General features: G+C 43.3%; 2 protein-coding genes across 17 annotated transcripts in view; one reads left to right on the forward strand and one right to left on the reverse strand.

Moving 5' to 3' along the window:
• The window catches only part of DZANK1 (double zinc ribbon and ankyrin repeat domains 1), a 96,874-nt gene extending 91,247 nt beyond the window's left edge, over window positions 1-5,627 (forward strand). For 8 of the 12 annotated variants that reach the window (XM_084854781.1, XM_084854783.1, XM_084854777.1 and 5 more), the window contains 2 exons: window positions 2,623-2,697; window positions 2,870-4,907. In XM_084854781.1, coding sequence (XP_084710907.1) covers window positions 2,623-2,697; window positions 2,870-3,008 — 214 coding nt within the window. In that variant the 3' untranslated portion in view covers window positions 3,009-4,907. Of the gene's footprint in view, window positions 1-2,622; window positions 2,698-2,849 lie in introns of all 12 variants that reach the window. The other 4 variants (XM_084854788.1, XM_084854786.1, XM_084854784.1 and 1 more) reach the window with 2 other exon arrangements.
• A 10,147-nt stretch (window positions 5,628-15,774) lies between these two features.
• KAT14 (lysine acetyltransferase 14) overlaps window positions 15,775-27,656 on the reverse strand; it is a 55,151-nt gene continuing 43,269 nt past the window's right edge. For 4 of the 5 annotated variants that reach the window (XM_084854795.1, XM_084854796.1, XM_084854794.1 and 1 more), the window contains one exon: window positions 15,776-17,761. In XM_084854795.1, the coding sequence (XP_084710921.1) occupies window positions 17,588-17,761 (174 nt within the window). In that variant the 3' untranslated portion in view covers window positions 15,776-17,587. Of the gene's footprint in view, window positions 17,762-27,656 lie in introns of all 5 variants that reach the window. The other variant, XM_084854792.1, reaches the window with a different exon arrangement.

Genomic DNA, 27,656 nt, shown 5'->3' on the forward strand with positions numbered 1-27,656 from the left:
TGGACCAGATGAGGTTCCAAGATAGAATGAGCCTAGAAGACCCAGAGAGAGTCACCATAACAACGGATGCCAGCCTCCTGGGTTGGGGTGGGGCATCTGGAACACAGAATGGCTCAGGGGGTCTGGAGCCAAAAGGAACAACAGTGCAGCATCAACTGGCTTGAACTAAGAGCCATCTGGCTAGCCCTAAAGAACTTCAGTCAGGAGTGAAGCACATGTCCTAATCAGAACAGACAATATGTCAGCCAAAGCCTATGTGAACAAGCAAGGAAGAACTCGTTCAAAATTTCTCATCAAGGAGGCCCACAAGCTACTGATGTGAGCAGAGAAACATCTTCAATCTATTAAAGCAGAGCACTTAGCAGGGAGTTCCAACATTGTGGAAGATTAGCTCAGCAGGACATCAGGAAATCAGAATGGACACTCAATCCACATATTTTCAGGTCAATCACATTCCGGTTCGGGGTTCCAATCATGGATCAGTTTGCTATCAGACAGAATGCCCAAGTATCCAAGTACATGACAAGGTTTCCTGAACCTGGTGCCAAGGGGCTGGTTGCCCTCACATCTCAGTGGCTGGAGGGTCTAACTCTACGCCATCCCCCATTCAGCTGATCCTTTTGCAAGTGCTCAAGAAGATCAAATGCACAAGAATTAGTCATTCTAATTGCCCTTCACTGGCCTTGCTGTCCGTGGTTCTCAGACCTCCTAGAATTGGCGGGGACAAATTATCGGAGACTTCCCGTCAGGAAGACTTGTTGACTCAGGGACCAATATGTCATCCATAGCTGGGACTCTTCTGTCTTGACAGCCTGGAAGTTGAACACTTGTGGCTGAGGCAGGTGGGATATACGAATGACGTACTGAAGACTGTGCTGTCATTGCGAAAATCTTCTACCAATAAGGTTCACAGCATAGGCTGGAAGACTTTCTTAGCATGGTGCACAAAGATGGGGAAGACCCGTCACCTGGAAAGATGTGATCTTGGAATTTCTCCAAGAAGGATAAAACAAGGGTCTGAGCACTAACACCATCAGGAGGCAGGAGGTACCCCTCAACAGCATCCTGGGTTGCAGGGGAAAGATGTTACTATCTTCTCACCCTCACTATAAGTGCTTCCTAAGTTGAGTGGTGTTGTTAAATCCACCTACAGTACACAGATTCCCCACTTGGAATTTGGACTGGGTATTAACGGTATCGACAGGGGCTCTATTTGAGTCAATGACAACGTGTTCCTTGAAACATCTGACACTAAAAGTGATTTTTTGGGTGGCTGTTACCTCCGCCAGGCGAGTTGGGGGCTCTTTTATCAGAACCACAACTGTGTGTCTTTCATTTAGATAAGTTGGTTCTTCGGCCAGACCCTTATTCCTAAAGTCAATTTCCCTGTTCCATAGAGCCCAACAGGTTTCTTTACCTTCCTTCTGTCCAAATCCTGTTCATTCTCAGAAGAAAAGTTGGCACAGGTTAGATGTGTACCAGGCGCTTCGATTTTACTTGGACAGGACTTCAGATTTTTAAAAAAATCAGAAGCCCTATTCATGTCTTTTCAGGGAAACTCCATGGGGAATAAGGCCTCTGAGTCCACCATTTCCCGATGATTGAGGGATTGTATCATGGAGGCATATAAGGCTTTGGGGAAACCACCTCCAGGGGGAAATCATGGCCCATTCTCTTAGGGGAATGGCTACCTCAGCAGCCCTTGGGGTTCTGTACATACCTTTGCAAAACATTACAAAGTTGATAGGTATGCTTTTGCATCAGTAGCTTTTGGGAGGCGTGTGCTCCAGAAGGTGATGGTACAATAGCATGCCATTCTTGGAAGCTCACCCGTAGTTTACACAGCTCTGAAATATCCTGAGGTGGAGAATGCCCTCTGTGTGACTCAGGAAAAAGAGGAAATTCTTACGGTGAATTTCAGTTTTCTGAGTCCCATGGTGGGCATTCGGCCCGCCTCTACTTCCTGTCAGGCATGCAAAGAACAGAATGTGGATAATTAAATGTACATTATTTAAATTATTGATAGTTTAAAGGCTTCTGCCATTGCCGTAGATATTGGGTGGTAGGCAGCTTCTAGGAGTTCTGCTGAACCTCTATTTCTTTTGACTACCTTGAGTATCTGTTTGTAGTCTGACATGCACCATTGGTGTAGTTTGTCATTTTTCTACTAGGTTAGGGGTGAGGAGTGTTTGCTTTTTCCAGTCTGGTTTGGGAGATGGGATGGCTCCTCCCCCTGGAGAGATAAAGTTTGGATGTGGACCCTGCCTACAGGCTCCAGGAGCAGGTGCCTTCCTGAGGAGGAGAATGCCCTCCGTGGGACTCAGAAAACTGAAATTCATGGTAGGAATGTCCTCTTTTTATTGTTGCTTAAATTTCAAGAGTGAGAAAAAAAAACCAAGAAGGCGAAAAACAGACATATGATAAAACCAAAAGTGGATCCCATTTTATATGTTGCTAGGTGGGTCTCAGAAAGGTTGATATCTGCTGCTTTATTAAAATTATTTGTATAGTAAAATACTTTGTATGTTAAACGTAGGAAGGATGCCTCTTTATTCTGTCCTTACTTCTGACAACCTATGTTTATTACACCTTGTTACCTTCCCCTCCGCCCCCTTCACACAGACTTAACAACACAGCTCTTCATGAAGCACTTTCCCTCGGACTGGAAGGGTGGGGATGCATTGAAGCGCTGCTAGGGTAAGTTGGGCAGCCTCATGGAAAGGCCTTGATTTGGAGGGGGCACTGTGTCTTCACAGGGTCAGTTCTCACGTTCAACACTGTATTGTTAGAATAAAGGATTGTGACGCTAGATTTCCCTTTAGCTCTAGTAACTAGACCCTTTTCTACAGCAGATGGTCTCTCTTCACAGATGTAATGCAGACATCCAAAAGAAGAATGCCGGAGGGTTGTCAGTCTGCGACTTGGCACTAAAGAGTGGCAATGACAAAATAGTTTCCTTGTTTGCTGGTGAGCTGGGATGTTGGACAAACTTACCCCACCAAAGCTGAGTTCCACTGACTACTGATGGAGAGATTGTCCCAGAAGCCATTTTGTTTGGAAGAAATATTTGTAAAATTGTGTAACTTTTCTTTTTGATTTAAATGGATTGTAAAATTAGTTATATTGTAAAGCCTGTACCTGACTTAAGAGGCAGTGTTGTCTAGTGACAAGTGGTGCCTGTGGCAGAAAATTCAAATAGCACATGCCAAAAATATGATAATAATGAACCAGTAGCCACCCTAATGTTGCCTGGAATCTGTTGCCAAAGCAGTTACCTCAGTTGAATTAATGGCAAGGACATCTGAGCCCACTGAACTTAATGGGTGAATTTATTGGCATAGATGGAGTTTTAAACAACATTAGAACATGCATCCCTCTATGGTGCTACTCATCAGCAGAAGCAGAACATGAGACTCATGAGCAGGCTCTGCTGATCAGAGTGCTTATTTATTTAGAAGATCTATACTCTTTTGATCAAATGATCCCGAGGGCTGCTTACAACACATAACAACACAAAAAACTCACTAGCCCTTGCTCTTCTGGCTAGTAGCAGAGGCCAGTGTGCCCTATCCCTCACTTCAGTAGCTCCAGGGTGACTGGCAGGTGAGAAATGTTTTCCTAGTCGGGAAGAGGGAAGCAAGTTCCCTGCAACTGCTCCTTCTCTGGCTGATGGCTGAGGCCAGGTATTGTTCAGACTCAACAGCTGTTCTTTTCTGCCTAAGTTGGCAGAAAAGATTCACCGCTGTCCCACATTCAAGATGCTGCTGTAGTATCTTACCGATACAGAGTACTTAATCATATCCACTTATTTACAGCTTTATACACTCACTCAAGCATAGGTACTGATTAGACACAAGCTCCTACTTTGGTTCAGTTTGTCATTATATAGCACCACGTAGGATCTTTTGCCTCCTGTGTCTCAGAGGAGGATATTTTCTGTTGGGCTGTACTAGCCAATGTAAAATTGAAAATGTCCCCACCCCAAAGAGAGTTCCAATTGCTTCTTTAAGCAAGAGCAGCTCATTCAGCAAGACTTCTTGCATTGATCTGAGGTTCTGATTCTGTCAGATCCCAGTCATCAATCAGGGTTTTTTGGTTACCAAGATGAAACAAGCCACTTGTGCAAAAGATGACAGTTTATTGATAGAAAATGGATGCAGAATATATACATGCAAAGAAAGTTCACACCTCCCTTCAGGTGACAAAGCAGTTGCCATACCCTGAATGTCTATCTGGGTCCCCAAGATAGACAAAGGCTATTCCTCAGTACCTAAAGTTTTTCTAGGCCAGTAGCATGCATATTTTTCCTTAGAGCGAGACCAAAGGGTGGCCCAGCAAGCTGGATCATATAAGCTTCTCTGTTAGATGCCTCCTTCTAGCCCTTGAGCAACACTTGCCCCCCTCCCCTCAAACCAACACGCATTTAGGAGAAGGGGGGCCTCCCCTGCTTGAAGTATCCAGCTTGGGAAACTAATTGCAAAGAGGCCCCAACATCCCAGCTCCTGGAAGGGAGTTCCCAGCTCCTCTGTGAGACTCAGAGCAGCACACCCCTATCTCTTTAATTGGGCAAAGGCCTAGCAGTGTCCAAATGCTGACATATGGAACTGTACTTGCTGGGAACCAAATAAAGCCTGGTGCAAAAGGCCTTCTTATACAACCATAAAATTGCTGGCTAAGCTAAATTACATAGGTCTACTACCAGCATCTAAGAACTCTGTCTTTTTTCATTAACCAACTCACTACACTTCTCCATGAACAGAAAACTGTAAAACTGTCTAGGAAAAAGAGCTTTCCCTGACCTGGTGCCCTCCAGAGCTGTTGGACTACTACTTCCATCATCCTCAGCCAGCATTGCCAATAATGATCAGAATAAATTGTACAAACTAAAGAAATGTGCAGTTGCTGTGATGACAAAGTTTGGTATCTTTTGGGCTTGGGAGAGAGCTGTCGTCGGAGGGAGAGGCAGAACGCAGAGTGAGAGAAGACCCATAGGGAGAGTGTGACAGACACTACCAGGGCCACCCCTTCCCTGTGTGTTCCCGGTTTCCAAGGCCGGCATATTTCCAATCCTTTCTGCAGACTCGAGTTGAAGATTAAAGATGGATAATCCAAACTACATTGGTAGCCACTAATGGGGGGGGGGGCTTCATTGGGATCCTATGCACTGAACTGCAAAGTATACAGCAAAACAGAGAGGACTTTAAGCAAAACAGAATAGAGCAACTCTGACAGCCACTCCCCCAGCATTCATGGCCACACTACTGATTCCCATCAATCACAGAGCAGCATCTTGATTGTCAGCTGTTTTAGCCATGCACAGAATGAGACAATTCACAGAAGGTGGGGGAATAGTTGCCTCATGGGTACATGAAACCTCACACACAGCGCAAACCCAACAGAATCCTCCACTGCATAAGCCACTGTGGTGCAAGCAGCAGAGGATCAACAGCTGAAATGTTCCAGGGATTTGAATCCTCTTAAGGAATATGCAGCTTAATGTCAGTTTAGGAATATATGGTCATTAGGTTTTGACATCTTGAATACGGATATTCAGGATCCTTTTTATCAAAATGATGATAAGTTGGTATATTCCACCAGTAAAGATTAATAAACCACGTTTATAAACCAGTGTTGATGGGAAAAAAATCTTAATGTTTAGGAATGTTAGGATTTAGGAATCTTGGGATCTTCGATCAGATTAAATCTCTTTCTTTTATCATGTAATCATGACATGCTCTAGGAATGTCTGTCATGGGAAATCCAGCCCTCTTGGGCTCGACTGATTTCTCCAGAGCCATGAGCTCAGCTTGCATTCTCCAGCAAGCTTTTCCCCAGAACTCACAGAATTTTGCTTTATTATTTTTCCTCTAAAAAATCAAAAACATCCGGCAATTTGTGGAAATTATGGCTGCAGTTTGCGCATAATTAAGCACTTTATGGCTGAAATTTGCACAAATTATTACGGCTGTAATTTGTCCAAGTTACGCAAATTGTGGCCGCAATTTGCTTCACTTGCCATTTTTAGAGAGAGAGAAATAAAGCAGAAATTCACAAGCTGGCGCAACTTACGCAGATTGAGTTGGGCCAGTTCACGCACTGTCAAGTTGGAGTTCGGGGGCCCGAGCTGTGGAATGCTCGCCGGACTTCACCCCCCAGATGGAATCCCCTGACATCCCTACATGCTTCCAGATGGAGGACTCATAGTGCTCCAAATCAAAAAGCATTGTGGACCTACTCTGTCCTTTCCTAGGGATGGCGGAGAATTTCTCCCCGAAACTTCGGGGGGGCCGAGCGCCAACGTGTTCGGCCCCCCGAAGAAGTTTTGGGGAGAAATTCTCTGCCCCCCCCCCGCAGCCCCCCGCACCCCCCCCGGGACGGGACTTACCTTTCCCGAATGTCCCTCCCGGCGGCGGGTCCCGGCGGCGGTTCGTCGGGTCTTCGTCAGGGGCGGCAGCCGCCATTCCAATAAAAGTAAAAAAAACCCCACAAAACACCCCCGTGATAGGCTACGTGACGATTAACGTAGCCTATCACGGCTAGATTTGCAAAGTCAGCCGTGATAGGCTACATAAATCGTCACGTAGCCTATCACGGGTGACTTTAAAAAAAAAAAAAGCGCGTACGGCTAATGGCGGCCCCCATAGGGAGCCGCCATTCACGTTCCTTATTTGGTCGCTGTAGTCTATGTAAAGATTACGTAGACTACGGCGAAAATAAGGGCAACGCTATTTGAAATGACATACACTTAGGTGTGGCATAGTGAAGTATAAAAAAAATCCACATTGACATATCTCCTCTGAACTTCTGCCAAGGTTTTGTGCTAGTACCAAATCCCGAGCTTTGTGCCAGTACCAAAAATGTAACACTGACATCTTGTCATGGGCAAATTCTATAGTTTTATTATGTGTGGTGTGAAGAAATACTTCATTTTCATAGAATCATAGAATAGTAGGGTTGGAAGGGGCCTATAAGACCATTGAGTCCAACCCACTGCTCAATGCAGGAATCTAAGTCAAAAATCCCTAAGCCATGGTTAAGTCGCTAAGCCATGGGACTGTCCCAACATGTCTTCGGCCTGATGCATGTAACGGGGCATACTCTAGACTTGGTTTTCTCAACTGGACATGGAGATGGTGGTCTGAAGGTTTGTGATGACTTGTGATGGTCAGATCGTTACTTGCTGAGGTTTAGACTTACAGCAGCTTTTCCCCTCTGCAAGGATGGGGGAACTGTTAAGATGGTCCGCCCCCAGAGGCTAATGGATCCAGATGCTTTCCAGAGGACTCTGGGGAGGTTCCCGGCGGATATGGCAGGCTCTCCTGTCAAAACCATGGTTGATCTATGGAATGCAGAAATGACCTGGGGGGGTTGACATGATTGCTCCTGAGTGCCCTCTCCTGAGTAGAGCTTGAACTGCTTCATGGTATACCCCAGAGCTGAGAGCGATAAAACAAAATAGGAGATGGCTTGAGTACAGATGGAGAAGAATGCCTAGCGGATGCAATCGAATGCTGGTATGTACCTATGGTAAAGTACATTAAAGTACAGTAAAGTACAGTAAAGTACATAAAGTATGGTAAAGTACATTAAAGTACAGTAAAGTAAAGGGCAGTGAGGGCGGCAAAAATACACCTTGCTGCCTCTATGGAATCTTCTATCTGCTGCCCAGCAGAACATTTCAGAGTCAACCAGGGGCTATTACACGCTGGCCCTAAGAACACTGTAGATCCCTCTGAGGCTTGCTGTAATGCATTTGCTAGGCACTTCCAGGATAAGATCTCTTGCATCCACTGGGACTTAGACTCTAGTGTTATAGCAGGTAAATCTGGTGAGGTATCCAGAGCACAGCCTTGTCCTGTTCTCCTGGATGAGTTTCAGTTGGTTCAGCTTGAGGATGTTGACAAGGTGCTCGGACAGGTTTGTGCAACCACTTCCGTACTGGATCCTTGCCCCTCTTGGCTGATAAAAACTAGCAGGGAAGAAACAGCTGGCTGGGCCAGAGAGGTGATTAATGCAGCCTTGTGAGAGGGAGTGGATCCAGGCCACCTCAAAGAGGCAGTACTGAGACCACTCCAAAAGAAACCCTCTCTGGACCTGGAAAATCTTAGTAATTTTAGGCCAGTGGCAAATGTTCCTTTCCCGTGCAAGGTTCTTGAGTGGGTGGTTGCCACCCAGCTCCAGACACTCTTGGATGAGACTGATTATTTAGATCCATTTCAGTCAGGGTTCAGGCCAGGTTTTGGCACAGAAACAGCCTTGGTCGCCCTGTGCGATGACCTATGTCAGGAGAGAGATAGGGGGAGTGTGACCTTGTTGATTCTCCTTGATCTCTCGGCGGCTTTCATGGTATCCTGGGTCAATTGTCTGAGCCAGGAGTGGGAGGCACTGCATTGCAGTGGTTTCGATCCTACTTGAATGGTTGGCTCCAGAAGGTAGTGCTTGGGAAATATTGCTCGGCCCCGTGGATTCTCCCGTGCAGGGTTCCACAGGGGTCAGTTCTGTCCCCCATGCTATTACATGAAATGGTTGAGTGCGGTCATCTGGAGTTTTAGGGTGCATTGTCATCAGTATGCTGATGACACACAGCTCTATTTCTCCTTTTCATCTTCTTCAGGTGAGGCTGTGGATGTGCTAAATCGGTGCCTGGCTGCAACAATGGACTGGATGAGGGCTAATAAACTGAAACTCAATCCAGGCAAGACTGAGATGCTGTTGGTGGGTGGTTCTTCTGACCAGATGGAGGGTGCTCAACCTGTTCTGGATGGGGCTGCACTCCCCTTGAAGGAGCAGGTTTGTAGCTTGAGATTCTCCTTGAGCCATCTTTGTTACTTGAGGCTCAGGTGGCCTCAGTGGCACGGGGTGCCTTTTACCAACTTTGGTTGGTAGCCCAGCTATGCCCCTATCTGGACAGGGACAACCTGGCTTCCATTGTCTATGCTCTGGTAATCTCCAAGTTAGATTACTGCAATGCAGTCTATGTGGGGTTGCCTTTGAAGATCGTTCAGAAGCTGAAGCTCATGCAAAATGTGGCGGCCAGATTGATAACGGGGACCAGAAGGTCTGAACATATAAGACCTACTCTGTCCTGCTTGCACTGGCTGCCTGTATGTTTCTGAGCCCAATTCAAGGTGCTGGTTTTAACCTATAAAGCCTTACATGGCCTGGGACCACAATACCTGATGGAGTGCCTCTCCCAACACAAACCTACCCATATACTATGCTAAGCATCTAAGGTCCTCCTCTGGCTGCTTACTCCGAGGGAAGCTCGGAAGACAGTGACAAGGGAGAGGGCCTTCTAAGTGGTGGCCTCCAAACTGTGGAATGATCTCTGCGATGAGGCTTGCTTGGCACTAACATTATCTTTTCGGCGCCACGTTAAGACCTTTCTCGTCTCCCAGTCATTTGGCAGCATAAGTTTTAATCGATCCTGGTCTTATGGTCATTTGCTTTTGAGATTGTTTGAAGTTGTTTTAGATATATGTTTCTTTTGTGTATATTGGCTCTCCATGTGTTTTTATGTAAATAGTTTTTAATCTCAGTATATTGTATTTTTAATGTTTTTAATCTTTGTAAACCGCTCAGAGAGCTTTGGCTATTGGGTGGTGTAGGAATGTAAATAATAATAATAATAATAGACCTGAACACAGGTACAGATATTCACACATAACATTGACAATTGTACAGCCAATGTGCCATATACACTAGTTGCTGATCTCCAGACAGGAACAGTTACTTACATATAAGAAAGCATATATGCATGAATATGCAAAGAATTGGGCAATAAACAGGATTGGGAAATATATCAAATACGTGAGGTTGACTTGTGGATCCCAAGAGCATCTCAGCAGTACTTATCAGTGCTGTTATCAGTGTCATTAAAATACTATTTTATACTGAATGGGAAGGTGGAGAATTTGATATGGACATAGCAGGGTTACCAGCTTTTCCTGGCTCGGTCCTTGTGCCTTTAACAGCTTGCTGGGAGACAAATATTTTAAAAGGGGAACCTCTCCCCTTATTCACAAGAAAGAAACTGCCATTAAACTCAGCAAGGCTTCATTAGATAGTGGTAGTTTAAAACTTGGGGAAGGGAGAAACCGCCATTAAACTCAGCAAGGCTTCATTAGATAGTGGCAGTTTAAAACTTGGGATTTGTGGCACAAAAGAGCATGAAGTAGCACAAAACTCTGGACAGGTTTGAAGGTGAGAGGAGACTGTGGAAATTTCAGCCTTCTCCAGGCTACACCTAAGGGTATGTCGTTTTCATACTTTGGGTGGCAGCACAAAACTCGGGATTTGTGGCACAACGTAGCACAAAACTTTGGCACAGGTTCTGAGGTGATAAGACAATGTTGTGATTTTTTGTGTTTGGAGGAGATATGAGCTGGGGTGGGGTGGTTTGTGGTTCATAGTTAACAGAGCTTGTTGGAGCAAAATACAAGCTGAGCTTGTCCGGCTTCCAGCCCAACCCCATTTGGAGTTCTTTATGGTGCTATCCATTCCTTGCTTGCATTAACTGGGATCTGACTTTGGCTGACCTTGTTGACCTTTGTGGAACTATGCCTGACCTTTTCTTTGGATTTGAACCCTTGGTTGTTTATTGTCTCCGTGGGAATAGCAATGCTCTTAAGTAGGCTAACTGCCATACTCTGCCGTACCTGTGAAAAAGTACAGTTCCCTCCACCATTACTGTTTCACCATGTTAAGGAGTATGCGTTAATTTACATGGATGTGCCTATTACATACATGTAAATGAAACACATACATGGGGGATCTTTTGGTGGTGAACTCTGGACGCTTAGGAAAACCTGATACCCCCAAACCCGAGAGTGTCAGAGACTACAACAAGGTCCTTGAAAGCAATTATTTGTTTTAATAAAGAATAGTTTAGAATGAGGTAAAATCACACATCCAGGGAATTAGAATCATACATTAACACTGAGAAGGCTAAAGATAGCAAGCATTTAAAGTTGGTAGTGAAGTCGGTAGTACACTGGGATGCATAGAAAATTGGTGTATGTGTGTGTTCAAAAAAAGAGTGATGGAAGTGGGGCACCTCAATGAGCAGTTTTAACTCCTAGCAAGGGGTGTGTGTGTGTGTGTGTGTAGTTGATCATGGAGAAGGGGGAAGAGAAAGAAGTTTCAGCCTGGGGTAATTTGAAGGGGGGGGAGAAACAGACCGAGGGGATTATGAGAGAGTTTTGGAGGAGGGGGTTAGATAAATACATGGGGTTTGGAAGAAAGTGGATAGAGAGGCATAAACAGCAAAAGATTTTGGAGTTTGGAATGGGATGGAATATTAGGAAAAAGGGAGGAAGAGAGAGTTAATTGGAGTATGGAGTATCGACAAAATGCCCCATGATATCCTGATGAGCAAACAAGCCCAAAGTGGGCTAGATGAAACAACAATTCGGTGGATCCACAGTTGGCTACAGAATCGGACTCAAAGGGTGCTTCTCAATGGGATCTTCTCAAACTGGGGAGAGGTAACGAGTGGGGTACCGCAGGGCTCAGTCCTGGGCCCAGTGCTCTTCAACATTTGTATTAATGACTTGGAGGAGGAGGTGCGGGGAATGCTGATCAAATTTGCAGATGACACGAAACTGGGTGGGATAGCTAAGACTTTGGAAGACAGAAACAGAATTCAAAGTGATCTTAATAGACTGGAGCGCTGGGCAGAAAACAACAGAATGACATTTAATAGGGATAAATGCCAAGTTCTGCACCGAGGAAAAAGAAACCAAATGCACAGTTACCAGATGGGCGACACTTGCCTCAACAATACAAATGAGAAGGATCTTATTTTACTTATTTAAACAGATACACAGACAAGACACACATACCTTAAAAAAAAGTTTTTCAAAGTGGTGTTCAACATAGCTAAATGAAAATGTTTAAAAATAGTTAAAATCTGAATTAAAAAAAAAACAGAATAGTAGAAGAAACAAAAAATGTAAAAAAAAACCACCTTTGAAACGATCCAAAAAGACAAAAAGCAAAAAACAGCAAGGAGGGAGAAAGCACATCTTCTTCCACCATGTCAGAACTGCAAAGGAAGAGTCCCTGCTTCCTAAAGAAGCCAGCCTAGCTTCCATGCAAAATGGAATCGGAGGCAGAACCTCACTTGAAGATCTTTATTTTCATGGAGGTTCAAATGGCTGGGGCTAGAGGGAAGTTCCTTGAATTAATCAGGACCCTGGCCATTTAGGGTTTGAAAGGTCAAAAGCAGCACCATGAAGTCAGAGCAGTGCAGCCAAGCAATAGTCAGGGAAGCCCTCTGCAAGCCAAATAATTCCCAACTTTCTTCCCAACCTCGGAGCTGCAGAGAGAGCAGGAACTGCCATGCAATTGCTGGGACAATACCCTCCCACCAGCTCCAAGGCTGGGAAGAAGACTGGAGCTCGTCACACTCTCTGGATCAGGGATGGGGAACCACTAGCCCACTGGGGTTCCTCATCAAGCCCACCAGCTTCTTTCCCCAATCTCACCCAAAGGTCAGCACTTTCTTTAGAGCTAAGAGCAGGGTTTCCCTTTTCTGCACTAAAGAAAGGCAGCCTTTCTCTAGGAAAGGGAAAGGCATTCCCTTTCTCTGTGCACAAAGAAAGGGATTCCAATTATGTCAGGGGGTGGGGCTTCATGGAAGACTAATAGAACCATAGAATAGTAGGGTTGGAAGGGGCCTACAAGACCATCGAGTCCAACCCCCTGCTCAGTGCAGGAATCCAAGTCACAGCATCCCTGACAGATGGCTGTCCAGCTTCATCTTGAATGCCTCCAGTGTGGGAGAGCCCACCTCCCTAATCTATTGTCATATTGCTCTAACAGTCAGGAAGTTTTTCCTGATGTTCAGCTTCCTGTAACTTGAGCCCATTATTCCATGTTCTGCACTCTGGGATGATTGAGAAGAGATCTGGGCCTTCCTCTCTGTGACGGCCTTTCAAGTACTTGAAGAGCACTATCATATCTCCGCTCAGTCTTCTCTTCTCAAGGCTAAACATGCCCAGTTCTTTCACATCTCTCCTCATAGGGCTTTGTTTCCAGGCCTCTGATCATCTTCGTTGCCCTTCTCTGAACCTGCTCGTTACCTCTCCCCAGTTTGAGAAGATCCCATGGATAAGCACTCTTTGAGTCCGATTCTGTAGTAAACTGTGGATCCACCTGAGAGTTGTTTCATCTAGCCCACTTTGAGCTAGTTTGCTCATCAGGATATCATGGGGCACTTTGTTGAAAGCTTTGCTAAAGTTGAGGTATATTATGTCCACAACATTCCCACAGTCCACAAGGGAGGTTACCTGATCAAAAAATGAGATCAGATTAGTCTGGACGGATTTGTTCTTGACAAATCCATGTTGGCTTCAAGGATAAAATGGAGAGGAGGAGGATAATGTAAGCCGCCTTGGGTTCTTTTGCAAGAGGAAAAAAGGCGGGATATAAATGCAATAAAATAAAAATAAATAAATAAAATAAATTCAAGGAATCACTGCATTGTTGTCAAGGTGCTTACAGACTGAGTGCTTTATCATCTACTCCAGAATTTTCCCAGGGATTGATGTCAGACTGACTGGTATGTGGTTCCCAGGCTCCTCCTTTTTGTCCTTTTTGAAGATAGGGACAACATTAGCCCTCCTCCAATCATCTGGCACTTCCTTCCTCCATGATTTCTCAAAGATAATAGACAGTGGTTCTGAGAGCTCTTCTGCCAGTTCCTTTATTATTCTAGGGTGCAGTTCATCTGGCCCTGGAGATTTGAACTCATTCAAAATGTTTCTTGACCATATGCCTATCGATCTCAAGCTGCAATCCTGCCACTTCAGCTTGTACTTCGCCTTTGCCAGGGGGGTCATAGACCCTCTTTTGGGAGGAGACTGAGCCAAAGTAGGAATTGAGCACTTCTGCCTTTTTCTTGTCATCTGTTATCATTTTGCCATCCTTATTTAATAGCTGAACCACCGTTTCTTTCCTCTGTCTTTTACTATGCATGTATCTGAAGAAGGCTTTTTGTTGCTTTTAGCCTCCCTCGCTAACCTCAGCTCGTTCTCAGCTTTAGCCTTCCTGACACCACCCTGAAATTCTGTGCTACCTGCCTGTACTCTTCCTTCGTAGCTTGGCCTTCCTTCCACTTCCTGCATGTGTCCTTTTTTGTTTTCAGGTCATCTCTAAGCTTTTGGTTGAAGCCACATTGGCTTCTTCTGTTGTCTTCCGTTTTTTCTTGTTGGAATGGTTTGCAATTGTGCCTTTAGAATTTCCTTTTTTAAAGAGCTCCCGCCCATCTTGGACTCCTTTTCTCATTAAAGATGCTTGCCATGGAACCTTACTTATCATTGTTCTGAGTTGATTAAAATTGGCTTTCCTAAAATCCAGGGTAGGCATTTGGCTACACTCAGCTTTTCTTCCATTAGAACCAAGAACTCAAGTACAACATGGTCACTTTCCCCCAGAGTTCCTATAACTGCTACTTTATCCACTAAGTCATCTCTGTTGTTTAGAATCAAGTCAAGGATAGCTGATCCTGTAGTTCCTTCCTCCACTTTCTGTAGGAGGAAGTTATCAGCAACACAAGTCAGGAATTTCTTGGAGGAGCCATGTTTTGCAGAATTTGTCTCCCAACAGGTATCGGGGAAATTGAAGTCCCCCATCATGCTTCCTTGAAACGTTGTCAATATGCTTTTCCGAAGTTTCATCCGTGTCCTCTCCTTGACTGGGTGGCCGGTAGTGGACTCCAACCACCATGTTCCTTTTATTCTTTGCTCCATTTATTTTAAGGGATTTAATTTATCCTAAGGGAGGGGCATCACTGCGAAGCTAGACTGGCTGAGAAGTTCTTGCCTAGACTGCTGGCAAGTTCTCTAACTTCCACTTCTGGTCCTCTATTGACATTTGTAGATGTGTGGATTAGCTGTTTCATTGCAGTCTGAGAGTTTCCTAGAAACTGCATTTGTAAATAAGCTAGTCATTAACTAATAAAGTAGTGTAGCCAGAAGACTTGCTTCCTGGTGTTGACTGCGAAGGGGGAGGACGAAGGAACATGACAGCAAGTCTTGGCTCAGAGGGCTCCTCCCGATTCCTCAGATCGCCAAAGTCATCCAGAAAATCAAGGACAAATGAGCAGGGGTGGTCCTCATAGCTCCAAGGTGGCCAAAACACCTTTGGTACACCTCACGATAAAGCAATTGCTTCCACATCTGTTCCAGAGTGACCTTCTGCACCAGTGTCTCATTTTATATCAAAACACTAAAGCTAACCACCTGGAGGTTGAGCAGATCCTGCTAACATGCTGAGACTACTCATCCCATGCATCAAGAAGTTCTTAGGCAGCCTCTCTAGCTAGTCCCCTTGTGGCTCATGGATTCCACACCTGGAGCTTCAACATGGTGCTGAGGCCCAGACTAAGGCAGCCTTTGAATCACTGGGGGCCGTGTCCTTTAAGCCTCCGACATGGAAGGCCATATTCCTAGTAATGATCATGCCCACTAGAGGAGTGTATAGGGCCGTATCAAAAAAAGGAGCTATGCATTTTTGTCCTTCGACCAGATGTAACCTTTATATGAGTTTTCTACAGAGCTCAAGAATTTATTCTGCCATATCCCTCCTCTCCCCTAGAAAGGGAGTGGCACACCTTGGACACACACAGGGCTGTGAAATTCTGCTCAGACAGAACCAGGACACGAATTCTACCCAGACAGGCCCTTTACACCCTCCATTCTGAGGCCAACTGGCAAGATGGAGACAACAGAATCCTTACCTGCTAGTCCCTATTAACATAGATACAACAGTGGCAACAAAAGTGAAAGCTTTTATTGAACAGCATCACCAGTGGAGTGGGGTTCTGAAAGCAAGACGCATGAGTGGGGTTGCTACTCAGGCTACTCATCCCACCAGGGCACCTGTGCCTTTAGAAGCCTTGTGATTCTCCTCAGGACTCCCACCCCATGGTGAGTATTATTTGACAAACTGTTTGCCAAGCAGCTTACAAAGGCACAGGAACCCACTGAAACAAGATGGCCGGCAACTCCCCAAAGCAACTGGAAACACCGTGGTTCCTCCAGCTAGTCATGGTGGTTCCTCCAGCTGGCCTTACTTGTGGTCTGTGTTGCCATGGGTACTGGCAACACATCGTTTGTGCCTACTGGAGGCCAACTATGGAGAGCCATTACTATGGGGATAGTAATGATAGTCAGCAATAGATATTCTGGGGAACTAGAACCTCAGCAGGTGTTCTATGGAGTGCTAACACCCAGGTTGCTCCTTCACTGCCCTCACATCATCTTCCCCCTCCCATTGGGGATAGAGTGTAATCAGCAAGATATTTACTTCCCCCCTGTAAAAAGTTGAGCGAAACTCTGTGTGCGGTGATTGTTCTGCTCCATGTGTTATGGTCCTGCAAGGCAAATGAGATTGTAATGTTTGGCCAGTAAGTAGCATTGATTGCAGTGTCTGGCATTCACCATTACCTATATGGCCACATGCTCCCCAATCCCCCCACCCCCTTCTCCATATTCTGTGTCCCATGTGGGAGAAATTGCCACTGGCTGTTGGAAGGAAGAAGGATGGATTAACTAATATTTTTTTTCCATGTATTGCAGGGGAAACTGTACTTCAAAGTGCAGTATTTGTACTTCAAAGCATGGATTCTCCCTTCCTATGTGGAGTGCTTTGAAGGCTCTTTGAGGTTAGGTTCTTTGTGTACAGTTTCTTTCACCATGGTTCCCATCTCTAAAATGCACACCATAAGGTCAGAGAGTTATTCGCTGCAGGATATGTCTCGATCCTATGCACAGTGTGGATGGAGCTAAAGGAGACAGAGAGGCAGCGTATTTTGACTCTCCAGTGAGATAAATGGGAAAACTTCAACTTATATTATCTCTTTAATCAATGTCATATTGTGCTGGCATAAGGTCTGGAGTAGTTTTTGACAGAGTTTAGTATTTAGACTAAGCCCATTCGTTACTCAACATGCCTCTGATACCAACCATTTTTGGCCCCTCTGCTGGCTGCGCTGTGTTGGCAGTGGGGATATGCCAGCATAAAATCGCATCAGCATTAGAGAACCAGCACAGGAGACATGCATCAAATGGAAATGCAACCTAGGATTACAGCCTACATCTCCTATTCTAAATCCTATCCTAACAACATGACAAACGTTATTAGTATTGAATTATTGCACTAGGAATCCTATAGACTTCAGTTCCTAGGAATTTGTACATTGTCTTCAAAAAGCCTTTCAAATACGCTCAGGTCCCAAAATAAAGCCTTTTTGATGAATATACCCTTCTGAAACTTGACAGATGAGAAGGGAAATATGTTTCTGTCTAATAAATGCTACAATGCCTGGAGGGACTGATTCAAGCATTTTAGAATTTTCCATAAACAAAGTGAATGCTACTACTGTGTTATCATTTGGTATTTTATATTTTGGAGTACCAGCAACCAGGTTGTCAAAAGGGTTCTTCACAAAGAACAGGGAACCAATTCCATCTGTACAGTAAAATGAATTTTGGTATTTCTGTCTTGGAGCTCTGTCTTGGCAGGTTTGCTGCAAATTTACTTCCAGGGACTGGTTTTATGAAACTCCCGGCAAACCTATATATCATCGTCGCAACCTCAGAAAGAATGCATGCTTGCACTCCTTACTGTCCAAAGGGTAGTATTTGTCATAGAAATCTAAAATGTACTCTTCAGTTTTAAATCCAAACTTTTGGTACAGCAGCATTGCAGAATTACTTGCAGAGACGTGAAGGGTTGCATCTTTTCCCATGCAAGTCTGTCAAAAGGAAATAAGAGTTGTGTCACAGTTGAGGAGTGGAATTATGGAAGGGCCAGCTCTGTCATTACGGAGACAGGGTAAGAAGCAGAGCTGTCTCCTCTGCTCCTAAGGGAGCAGGTCTCATAGATCTTACACATGGTGAGAGGCTCAGGTCCCAAATAACCACATTGCAAGAGAAAGAAAGAAGGAACTGCAAGTCACTCATGCAGCTTCCTTCTGTAAAGCGGCTCCGAGGAAGTAATTGGTTTTGAAACTGAACAATTACAACATGCATCAATAAAAACAGGAAAAAGAATGGCAGTTATTCAGCTACTGTTTCTTATTAAATCACTATGCAATATAGTGACTATCAGATAGATAGACATCATTGCTTGCACCCAGATGAAGCTGCCTTATACGAAATCAGACCAACACTGTCTACACTTATTGGAAACAGGTCTCAAGCAGACTCTCTTCCCATCTATGCTGACCCGCAATCTTTCTAAAGGAAGACGACAGGGATTTAACTTGAGACCTTCTGCCTGCAAAGCATGTGCTCCACCACTGAGATATAGCCACTCCTAACACAATGAGTTCGACGTACGAGGGCAATAATCTGACACCAGTCCTCAGGTCCACTGCACCTGTGCCTAGAGCAAAGCTAGCCTCAGGTCCCTATGCCTGTCTCACCAGATGTAAATCACTATTGTGTAGTTACAGTATGACTAAAACATGTACACCTTTATGCAGGTGTAGAAACTTTTAAGATTAACGTTAATGATGGGGACCATGACAACAATGTCTGGCACTTGCCAGACAATGAGTGAACAGTGCAACTGTGTACTAAGCACTTGTTTCTTTTTAAAAATACCTTAAAAGCAGGGAATTTGCAGGAACCTGGGAATTCGTGAATACCCAACTGATTTATTATCATCCATTTTGTATGCAACATGTTTATGTATATATTATTTTATAGTATGTATATATTGCTTAATATAATAACATCTCTAGACAGTTCTCCTGTATACTATTACATATATTAATCATATACTATTAAAGTCATCATAACCGAACACCATCAGAAGAAAACACAGGAACATCAAATTCAAATCACAAAATATAGAAGTTCCCAATGCCTGAAACATGTCAAAAGTGAAAGCGGTGACTATTTTGAGTTAAATATGGCAGCTGTACACCATTCTTGTATTCTTAGGCATGAAAAGTATTATTCTGGGATGCTACATGTGTTCTTTCATTTTGTGTTCTTCCATTCATTTCCTGTATCATATTCCTTAAAGCCTGTTTTGATCTTTCATTCTCTGTGAAAGCAGGCTGCCATTTTGGTTTGGTGAGGGTTTTTTTTTTAGGGTTTTTGGGTGAAGGGGTGAAAATAAGAGATTTGGATCCAGCTCACAACACAACATACATCTGCCCACTTCTACTCAAAAATGCTTCGAGAAATTTAAGCACAAGTCTCGAATTTCTGAAGTGAACTAATTTCTGAAGTGAGCCAACTTCTGAAGCAAGCTTCCTAAGAAGAACAGGTGCCTCCATAATATCTTAACAGAAGATGCTTCTGAAATGGCCATTTATTTTTATAATTGAAATTGACCTCCAGTGAATTTCACTGAAATATAAGGCATTCTCTTGGCTTTATACCAGCATGGCTCAGATTAAAATAATTTTATTTGTAAACAATTAATATTTCGAAAATGCTAAAAAAAGAGTTGTCACTTTCAGTGATGAAACACTGCTATAATTCAGCTTTGCCTTTGGGTGAAAGGCCTCTATGTGGTTTAAGATTAAGATCTTATTAAGATTTAATAAGAGTGGCTGGGTGACCAGCCAGATGGGCGATTAATACATTTAATAAATTTAATAAATAATGTCTCTTGGTTAGATATTTATAAGGGTGCAGGTTTTGAGAGCCCCAAAAGAAAAGAGGCCACTAGTGTGACCCCTAAACTGTACTGGACTTGAATTAACCATCTAGCATTGCTGGGTTGAATCGGCTGTACTGGACTTAGGAATCAGGTGCTTGGGCCACCTCTGTATCTTTGCACGTTCAGGTTTCTCATTTGCCTCTCCCTGTAGCTGCATGTGCAGCTTTATTTGGATTGTCCTTGGTTGCACCTGCTTACCCATCTAGATGAACTTTTTGGTTTTTATTTATAATAGTTGCATTCATTATTTATAATAAATGTGTTAATCTGGCACTGAAAGGGTTAAATAATGCTGCTAACAAAAGACTGAAGAGGCTGCTTCAAACTGAAGGTGGCTAATTTGATCTGGAATGGTAGAATGGTCTGAATGAGGGTTTGAGGAAGACCCAAAAGAAGACCCCCTAAAAGACCCAAGACTCATATTTAAGAAGACTCCATACTTATATTCTAGACTCATGACCTATGGGCAAGAAGACCCTGATTCTATGCTAATTAACATTATGGCATTATAATACCTCTAAGACTTTACAGGACTGGCTTTGAAAGAAAAAAAAGGCAGCTGCCTTTTGCAAATGGTTTGTTTTGCAGACCAAGGTCACAGCGAACTGTGTCGGCAGAGATGCTGATAAGAGCGAAAGGACAGAAGAACTGACCATGCTCAGATGCCAACTAGGAGGAAAAAAATTGCTGTTAGACACCTCGTGTTTTGCACCTACAGATAATGTCCTTACTCGCCATAACAGCAAGGATTATTGAGGGCTGTGTGCTACCTCCAGTATCAGGGGCAGTATGCCTATGTACACCAGCCGCTGGGGAACATGGGCGGGAGGGTGCTGTTGCACTTGTGTCCTGCTTGTGGGTTTCCTGTTGTGAGCGGGTTGGCCACTGTGTGAACAGAATGCTGGACTAGATGGACCCTGGGTCTGATCCAGCAGGGCTCCTCTTATGTTCTTATGACTTGCTATGGGGAAGCCATAACATTAAGGACAAGCAATGATTGGGAAGAGGTGTTGAGGCCGATGTGGCCAAAGATGACTGTGAATTCAAGGAAGCTGTCTTGAGGAAGATGTACTGGGGATGTTATCTATCTGCTTATTTAGCATGCCCAGATGGTAGATATTTTAGGAAGTCTTTAATGATAGTGCCTGGAATGTTCCCAAACCACATGGGCATAGAACATCATATTATTGGAGGGGGTGGATTCTGACTGATGAGTGGGTGGTTTAATCACAGGTAGGAAGAGCTTTGCGCATCTTCACTCTCTAGCTGCTTTGGCTGCTTTTTACTGGATGTTTACAAGGATTTGGGTAAGTGTAGACCCTTTTAGAGTCTTAGACCTTAGCATTAACAAATAATTTTAACACTTTTTTTTCTGAAGTTAGGTCTTAGATTATTTTTTATGGAGATTGGAATTATTTGGCTTTTTACTTTCACTTTAGCTTCTACATTTAACTAAGTTTAATTCTTCACATGCCTTGGTAATGCTTAGCTTTTTTATACAAGTAATGTGCAGAAGGAAGTAAAAAGGAGAGTTAGCGATTTTAGCATGTTTTAGTTTCTACTTTCTACTTCTACTTTAAACCACAAGTGGAATGCAGGGGGTGTTGAAGAGGAGTCATATTATTTGAATAACAATGTTAGAAGCTCAATTTGTTATCTAGCTCTCTATATTTGCTGTGCCAACTTTGTCACTTGCAATTCTTTTAGCTAATCTTATGTTACATTCTTTTCACTGCCAATAATGTAATCACAGAAAATGCTCATAGAATGACCATCTTTTCTTAATTGTTGTAATTGTCTTAAATAAAGCATTTAAATCAATTTCAGTTTACATTTTAGTCTGTGGTGATGTTTGCCTGTTTGAACCTAGCTTGGTTACCCACTGGGGTGTCTAGAAACCAATTGGTGTAAGTTCTGAAGTTAAACAGGACCAAATTAACAGTATGTAGGTGATTTCACTCCAATCCACAATAAATGACCTGCAATTGCACATCCAGTTTATAAATTTTAAATATCTATATATTTATAAACAGCTTTTAAAAAGTGAAGCATTTCAACATTAAATGCCAGTTTCAGTCACAGATTGACAGTATGCCACAATGCCACCGAGCCAAAACTAGAGCCAAAACTAAGCAGGAACAGACCAAACCCAAGCGTCGTCAAAGCCTCGTTATACTTATATCATAAGTATAACATGTTCAGTGACAGAAGTGAATCAAGTTTGATACAATATAAAGTTAACACAGAAGCAGCCAATTTCCAGATCCAAAAATCCCCTTTTTGGATGCGGAATTAAGGATCTATGAAGACCTACAACACGTTCTAGAACTAACAGCAAAAAAAGATGTCCTTTTCATCATAGGGGAATGGAATGCTAAAGTAGGAAGTCAAGAAATCACCGGGATAACAGGCAAGCATGGCCTTGGTGTACAAAATGAAGCAGGACAAAGGCTAATAGAGTTTTGCCAAGAGAACACGCTGATCATAGCAAACACTCTTTTCCAACAGCACAAGAGGCGATTCTACACATGGACATCACCAGATGGTCAATATCAAAATCAGATTGATTATGTACTTTGCAGCCAAAGATGGCGAAGCTCTATACAGTCAGTAAAAACAAGACCTGGAGCTGACTGTGGCTCAGATCATGAGCTTCTTGTTGCAAAATTTCGGCTTAAATTGAAGAACGTAGGGAAAACCACTAAACCGTTCAGGTATGACCTAAATCATATCCCTGATGAATATACAGTGGAGGTGACAAATAGATTTAAGGGATTAGACCTGATAGACAGAGTGCCTGAGGAACTATGGACGGAGGTCCATAACACTGTTCAGGAGGCAGCAACGAAATCCATCCCAAAGAAAAAGAAATGCAAGAAAGCAAAGTGGCTGTCTGATGATGCTTTACAAGTAGCTGACGAAAGAAGGGAAGCGAAAAGCAAGGGAGAAAGGGGAAGATATATCCAACTGAATGCAGAGTTCCAGAGAATAGCAAGGAGAGACAAGAAGGCCTTCTTAAATGAACAATGTAAAGAAATCGAGGAAAACAACAGAATGGGAAAGACTAGAGATCTCTTCAAGAAAATCGGAGATCTCAAGGGAACGTTTTGTGCAAAGACGGGCATGATAAAGGACAAAGAAGGCAGGGACCTAACAGAAGCAGATGAGATTAAGAAGAGGTGGAAAGAATACACAGAAGAACTATACAGGAAAGATCTGAATGTCCCTGATAGCCATGATAGTGCGGTCACTGAACTTGAGCCGGACATCCTAGAAAGTGAAGTCAAGTGGGCCTTAGGAAGCATTACTAACAACAAAGCTAGTGGAGATGACAGTATTCCAGCTGAGCTATTTAAAATCCTAAAAGATGATGCTGTTAAAGTGCTGCATTCAATATGCCAACAAATTTGGCACACTCAACAATGGCCGCAAGACTGGAAAAGGTCAGTTTACATTCCAATTCCAAAGAAGGGCAACGCCAAAGAATGTTCAAACTACCGCACAATTGCGCTCATTTCACATGCCAGCAAGGTGATGCTCAAAATCCTACAAGCTAGCAGTATGTGAACCGAGAACTACCGGAAGTACAAGCTGGGTTTCGAAGAGGCAGAGGAACTAGAGATCAAATCGCCAACATTCGCTGCATCATGGAGAAAGCAAGAGAATTCCAGAAAAACATCTATTTCTGCTTCATTGACTACGCTAAAGCCTTTGATTGTGTGGATCACAACAAACTGTGGCAAATTCTGAAAGTGATGGGAGTACCAGACCACCTTACCTGTCTCCTGAGAAACCTGTACGAGGGTCAAGAAGCAACAGTAAGAACCAGACATGGAACAACCGAGTGGTTCAAAATTGGGAAAGGAGTACGACAAGGCTGCATATTGTCGCCCTGCTTATTTAACTTATATGCAGAGTACATCATGAGAAATGCCGGGTTGGATGAATCAGAGGTCAGAATTAAGACTGCTGGGAGAATTATCAACAACCTCCGATATGCAGACAATACCACCCTAATGGCAGAAAGCGAAGAGGATCTAAAGAGCCTCTTGCTGAGGGTGAAAAAGGAGAGTGCAAAAGCTGGTTTGAAACTCAACATTAAAAAAACTAAGATCATGGCATCTGGCCCTATCACTTCCTGGCATATAGAAGGGGAAGAAATGGAAGCAGTGACAGATTTTACTTTCTTGGGCTCCAAGATCACCGCAGACGGTGACTGTAGCCATGAAATTAAAAGACGCTTGCTCCTTGGGAGGAAAGCTATGGCCAACCTAGACAGCATAGTAAGAAGCAGAGACATCACCTTGCCGACAAAGGTCCGTCTAATCAAAGCTATGGTTTTCCCAGTAGTAATGTATGGCTGTGAGAGCTGGACTATGAGGAAGGGTGAGCACCGAAAAATTGATGCTTTCGAACTGTGGTGCTGGAGAAGACTATTACAAGTCCCCTGGACTGCAAGGAGGTCAAATCAGTCCATACTAAAGGAAATCAACCCTGAGTGCTCACTGGAAGGACAGATACTGAAGCTGAAGCTCAAATATTTTGGCCACCTAATGCGAAGAGAAAACTCTCTGGAAAAGACCCTGATGCTGGGAAAGACTGAAGGCAAAAGGAGAAGGGGACGGCAGAGGATGAGATGGCTAGCTAGCATCACCGATGCAATGAATATGAACTTGAGCACACTCCGGGAGAGAGTGCAGGACAGGAAGGCCTGGCGTGCTATGGTCCATGGGGTCACGAAGAGTCGGACACGACTAAACAACTGAACAACAAATTTAAGATAAGGCCATTGAACATAATCAAAAGCTTTTTCTGCATCAAGGGACAAAATTGCCATGGGAATTTTGTCCATCTTCACTTTATGTATAAGATCTATGGTTCATTGCACATTATCTGCCAAATGCTTGTGTGGAATGTCTGGATGAATATATTGAGTAATTAATGCATTCAGCCTTTGAGCGAGAACTGCAGTAAAAATCTTTGAATCCTGATTAAAGATATAGGTCTGTAAGATGTTAGAGCATCTAGATCCTTCTCTGACTTTAGTATCACTATGGTCTTTGCATCATACAATGTACTTGGAGTTATGCCTCCTATCGTAACATGATTGAACAGATCTCTAAGAGGTGTAAGCAATTAATCTTTGAAAGATTTACAAAACTCTGCTGGAAACTGATCAAGACCAGGAGATTTGCATGTTTTAAGGTTTTTAATAACTTGGTCTATTTCTTCTGAAATTAACCTTTCCAAAGCCCTATGGTCTGATGTAATCTTTGGAATAGCCAAGAATCCAGGAAGTCCTTTGTTTGGTTGAGATGTAGCTGTTGTGATGTGTGTAAGTCCTGACAATATTTTGAGAATGCAGAACAAATCTCATCTTTCCTAGTAGTCAGGGTGTTCAATGGGGTCCAGATGGCCAGCACTTGTCTTTTAGTTTGAGCACCTCTCAGTTTCCATGCCTGAAGTCTGCCGTGCTAGTTACCCCTCTTAAAATATGCCTGTTTGGTATCCAGAAGTGCTTTTTGGATGCTATTATAATCACAAAGTGCTTTTTGGGTGCTATTATAACCAGAAATTAGGTGGGCAGTAAGTTCTACAGCTTATACTCAGAAAAAGGCTCAGATGAGTGATCAGAAACTTGGCAATATAGGGGAGGTTGGTTTGAGGATAGTTCTGTGCCAGCTTTGAGGTATAAAGGGTAAGAACTGGCTGATTTACAGGAGTTTAAATTTGACAAGTGACCTCAAGCAGTTCGACAGGTATTACTAGTTTCCTCCTCATAGACTTTGCTGGGGTAAAACTTTATGGCTGATTTCTCCATTTGTACAGACTCTTTTGGGAAATCATTTGATGTGTCAGGTCAAGCAGAATGTGTTGTGCCCTAGTAGTCACCTAACATGTTTCTAGTTATTTTTTTAAATTAAAAATGAATCTTAGGGCCACGTTATCATATGGGACTTCATAAGGTCTATCCCTCGGCATGCTCCGAACCATCCTGCGGGTGGGAGAGGGTACAGAATGCCCTTAAGATATATGTTATTTGGGCAATAGAGATATGGTATGGTATTCTATGCTGTGGCTAGTTCCAGCTTCACCACTACCTTGGAGATGGATGGCTGTCAGGGGTGGACCTAAATCCCACATTTGTCTATTCAGTGGAATAAACATGTGGACTCTGTGCAACTGAAGCCATCATGCAACTGAAGCTACCATTCTGCATTACAAGCACCCAATTGGCAACCATCCATATAGGATGGTAAGAGGGAACACGTCCCTGCTGCCCAGCAGGACAATACTCCCTGTCTTGCTGTACTTTGCTCTCAGTTTATTGCCCAACAGTGCTGCGTGGCAATGAACTTCATCCCATTCCAGCTGTTATGATTCATTGGGGCAAAATGTGAATAGAAATGCTTGTTTGGATGTGAACGTGAAAGTAACCCATTATGGATGAATGACACCTGCATTCTGATACACCACAGTCTGCACTTCCAATAGGATGTATATTCGAATGCACATCCAAACAAGCATCCCCGCCCACATTCTGTCCCAGCTAGTTGCCTTGGCACTGCTAACACATTCCCTCTTCCTCTCAACATCCACTCCTTGAAATGTTTTGTACCCTTGCACAGTGGGCTATGATAAATTAAATATAGTGATGCATTTTATGTGGCAAAATCCAAATGTTGGGTGATGGGGCTATTGTGGCTATCTTAAGCCATTTTCAAATATAGAGCATTAAGAAGCTTGTTTGAACCTCTCTTGCATTTTTGGTGTCATGTGTGAACACTCTTAATACAGAGGTAATTCAGAAGAAAAACTGAATATACTTCCCAGCCAGTTGAAATGTTGCATTCCCAATAGCTGATCTATTTTACCAATGAGCAGTAGTGACTGCAGCATGTGCAAATAGGGTGTGGTAAAGCAGCGCAAAGGCAGCATAATATTCACACTCACAGCAGTTGTGTCCTCCAGCATCGATCAGAACCCAGCTTCTGACAATAGGGGTAAGTGTTGCCCCGGTAGCATTGAAGCAACATTCTGTGCTGGAACGCAGTCCCTTTGTAGGAGGGAGAAACATGCTGGCTGGGCACCTTCAGTTACTGGCCAATGAATGGAGCCTCCACAAGGAAAAGATTAAGAAGGCAATGTTTATTGATCAGTTGAAATCTGATATTATTGTGAAGGATGAGATGAAACAAGCGATAATCTTCATTAATGTGGCTTGATTGGTTGCCTAAGACAGGTGCTGACTGTTAACCTTTGTTCCACCTGCAGCTTGTTTCTGGTATGTTCCGGATTGGTTCTGGTTCAGTTTATAAGGTGCATTGTAGAATAAACTTATTTGTGACTGAAGCTGGCATTTTATGCTGAAACGTTTCACACTTTAAAATCTGTTTATTAAAAATCATGTAAAATGTATAAACTGGATGTGCAATTGCTAGTCATTTATTGTGATATTATTATTATTAAATAGATGTATATACAGCTGGACATATTTAAAAAATATATCTAACTATAGGGATAGCAAAACTGCATATAAATTAGCAGGAGCAAAATGAACAGAAACCACGTACCCACAGAAAATACTAGGAAGGGCCAGTGCGTGAACCAGCTACAAACATTTTTATTGCACTGTAAGGTAAAGAGGGACGTCTGCCCCTCTAAATTGGTGCAATATTTACAGAGCAATCCTATGTACATTTACTTCCACTGTGTTCTATGGGGCTTAACCCCTAGTAAGTGTGCGTAGGACTGTGCTATGCTAATTAGCATGTAGTAATATGTCTATATTGATTTCCTTATGTTATTGCAGAAATCAGCAGTAAGCACTTGCAGCCTAGGGCCTTGTCTGTACAACAAGACTTTGGCTTTATTCTTGCTTGGGACTTGGCCGTAAGTCACACTCGCTGCCCAGACAGGCAAATGTAAGACAGGTAAATAATGTTTCATCAATTTACTTAGTACAGCAA

The sequence above is a fragment of the Heloderma suspectum genome, chromosome 4 (genome assembly GCF_057233095.1).
Source record: "Heloderma suspectum isolate Gila_16-S chromosome 4, 16-S_ref, whole genome shotgun sequence".
NCBI lineage: Eukaryota > Metazoa > Chordata > Lepidosauria > Squamata > Helodermatidae > Heloderma > Heloderma suspectum.